Raw genomic sequence first — 2,882 nt, forward strand, 5'->3', positions numbered from 1 at the left:
TGGTGACAATTGTCAACAAGAGGTTGCTTGAGAGGAGATGAAATAATAATTAAATGCTTGAGAAGACATGATGGTTACCTTAGGAGCTAAGGGTTAATGTTAGGTTAGGGTTATCCATTGGATAAAGCTTTTACCCAAGCAGTAAACTCTTGTGCAAGGGTTAAAGGGATAACCAAAGTTAAAGCCATGAATGTTTTATGAGACCCTTGGGCTAGATGAGGGTTGAGTTAGAGAGAAAGTCTCTAGCCATGAAAGAAGGTTGAGTTAACCATTAATGGTTATGAAGACTTTGAGGGTTAACTTGTTGAGGACATAAAGCCTTTAATAGTTATTGAAGACTTTGAGGGTTTGAGAAGTGACTTCCCTTTTCTTAGGGATGTGACAATAATTAGGAGATGGATTAGGCTAAATTAGAATTGATTAGAATAATCTAGAAGGGGTTTAGGGAGGCAAGTGGGAGATGTAGGAAAATGGAAGTGGAGGAAAAAGGAATTTAATTAAAATAAAACTACTTTATTTCAATCAAATAGATGCAACTTGCATAAATACAAGTGAGGGATTTAAATAAATAAATTAGAATTATTTATTTGCAAGGATTAATTTAATTAAATGTAAGTTTAATTAAAAGGGGAGAAGGGGGAATTTAATTAAATAAAGTAATTTATTTAATCAAAGGCTAGAAAAGGCTTAGGTGAACTTAATTAAATAAATTGAGTAATTCATTTAATCAAATAGATGAATATAAAGAATTTAATTAAATAGAAGAATGAGATTAAAATAAATATTAAATATTCATTTAGGAAAGTGGTCAGATTTATACGTCTACAATAATTACTATCATATCACCAATAATGTGATAAAGGCAATTTGTATGTAATATATAGTTACGGAAAAATTTCTCCCATCTTATTATTATAGTTTTAAAATTTTAAATATGTGTATATCCATGCAAATTTATTAGAATCCACTATTATGGATTGAGTTGATACAATATGTATTGGAAAGTAGATTAGTTTTGTGTTGAGTATATTTATTTATTAATTCTTACTCTATCTTATTAGCACCATATGTCCTTGTCACATCAAAGAGTGACATATCTTACTACAAACATAAAATAAATACATAATGAATACATATTTCAAAATTAGAAATATATAACAACTTTCAACTAAAAAATATAAAATTAATTTCAAGTAAAATGAAATAATCTTTCCAAATAAAATAACTCATAACATTTAAATAAAAATAAGAACAAGAAAAAAAAAATGTCAAGTAATATAATTTTAATTATTGTAAAGTAATTTGGCTCATGGGTTCCTTTCCCTATTGAGGTGGTTGGAGATAGGGTGAAGAACTGATAGTGCTAAGTGCAAAAGTGTGTGGACTTCTTAAAGGCCTCCATTAATGTAGTGAGTCTAGATCATGTCAACTCGTCCTTTGCATTCACAAACAACCAAAAACCTAATCAAGATATTCCAAAAGGTAATAATGTGAAAATTGAAACTTAGTTTCTCTAGTATGTTTAGTTTGAATGTAAAGCTGATAAGAGATATTGGATGTAGCTACTATGTAGGATTTTGTCTAAGTAAGTAAGAGTAGAGATGCATTCTGGCCCTATTTTAGATTTGTTATTTAATTGAAAAATTTTCAATTTTTAATATATATGGAATGCAACACCCAAAAGTAGCTAGTTTACAAAAAAATCAATTGTGACTCAAAATTTTATTTGATGAATGTAAATAATCTATATTTTAAAATTAAGATTTATAATTCAAAACAAGTAAATATCTGTATTATTTGAATATATATATATATATTTAATATATTAGAACTTAAAATGTTAAAAAGATAACTGCATATGGATTAGCTTTTCCTCATTACCCATTAAAATACCGATGGAATTTTATTTACAATAAACTGTGATACTTGGAAACTGGCATGTATACCTTACACCAACCGATGGCTTATTTACATGACTCTACCAAATGATAGTTTATGCCACCATATATCAGATACTAAATACACGGGTGATAAGATCATAGCTGATTATTTGGAGGTTATAATGACTATGATGATCCTATATATATCTAGGGACAGAATACAATACTATAGTCGGTGGTACCAGAGGGGCAGGTGAAAGTGCTGGAAGAATCGTCCTTAGCATAACTGTATGCCTGTGGGCACTGGTTCTTGAACATCATCGAGTAGTTTGTGGCGGGGCAGTTCTTGACATAGGAACCTCTGCAGCAATACTGGTCAGTTTGAAAGACAGTACAGGCACTATTGCATCCACCATTCACCTTCAATTCAGCAGGGCAAGCAGCATTCACGTCGGCTTTGCATGCAGGGGCAGTGCACTGTCCATTTGTAGGATTGATGGAGAGAGGAACGTTGAAGCCGTCAACCAGGGAGACATCGTAGAAGTCCTGGTTGCCATCTCCATTTAGGGTGTTCTCGACCAGCGTGGTCGGAACGCCCCCCGAGACTTGGCAGCTCAGTTGGCCGTTGCAGTCACCAGTTTGACAGGTTCCTCGGCCGCTCGCATCGAAAGAACAGCCAGTTCGGCCCCAGAATCTTGCCGCCTTTGTCCCTGCCGGCACATCGACGGTCCATGTCTGACCTTGGTCAAGCTGCTGCCCTCCTCCTGGTAGTCCTGCCGCCCAAACTGTGTACCCGCACTGGTTTCGTATATCAAACTTAACTGCCCACGCCTCTGCAACAAAACATACACACACAAAAATTATCGTAAGGCCTAGAGAGATGTATATACCATTCAACAACCTACAACACGTATTATTTTACCAACACATCTTACGTTGCATATGCAAAGATATGGCCAGTCCAGCCACAAGAACAAGCGCAAGATCTGATACCATGGCCAT

The 2,882-nt window shown here is 34.3% G+C and overlaps 1 protein-coding gene across 1 annotated transcript; it reads right to left on the bottom strand.

Moving 5' to 3' along the window:
• Positions 1-1,885: 1,885 nt before the first annotated feature.
• LOC131056001 (pathogenesis-related thaumatin-like protein 3.7) lies at positions 1,886-2,882 on the bottom strand. The gene is made up of 2 exons (XM_057990323.2): positions 2,816-2,882; positions 1,886-2,713 (listed from the first exon to the last, which is right to left on the bottom strand). Exons 1-2 carry the CDS (start codon positions 2,880-2,882, stop codon positions 2,088-2,090), a joined length of 693 nt encoding a protein of 230 aa, XP_057846306.1. The 3' UTR covers positions 1,886-2,087.

This window comes from Cryptomeria japonica, unplaced genomic scaffold (genome assembly GCF_030272615.1).
Source record: "Cryptomeria japonica unplaced genomic scaffold, Sugi_1.0 HiC_scaffold_87, whole genome shotgun sequence".
Lineage (NCBI taxonomy): Eukaryota > Viridiplantae > Streptophyta > Pinopsida > Cupressales > Cupressaceae > Cryptomeria > Cryptomeria japonica.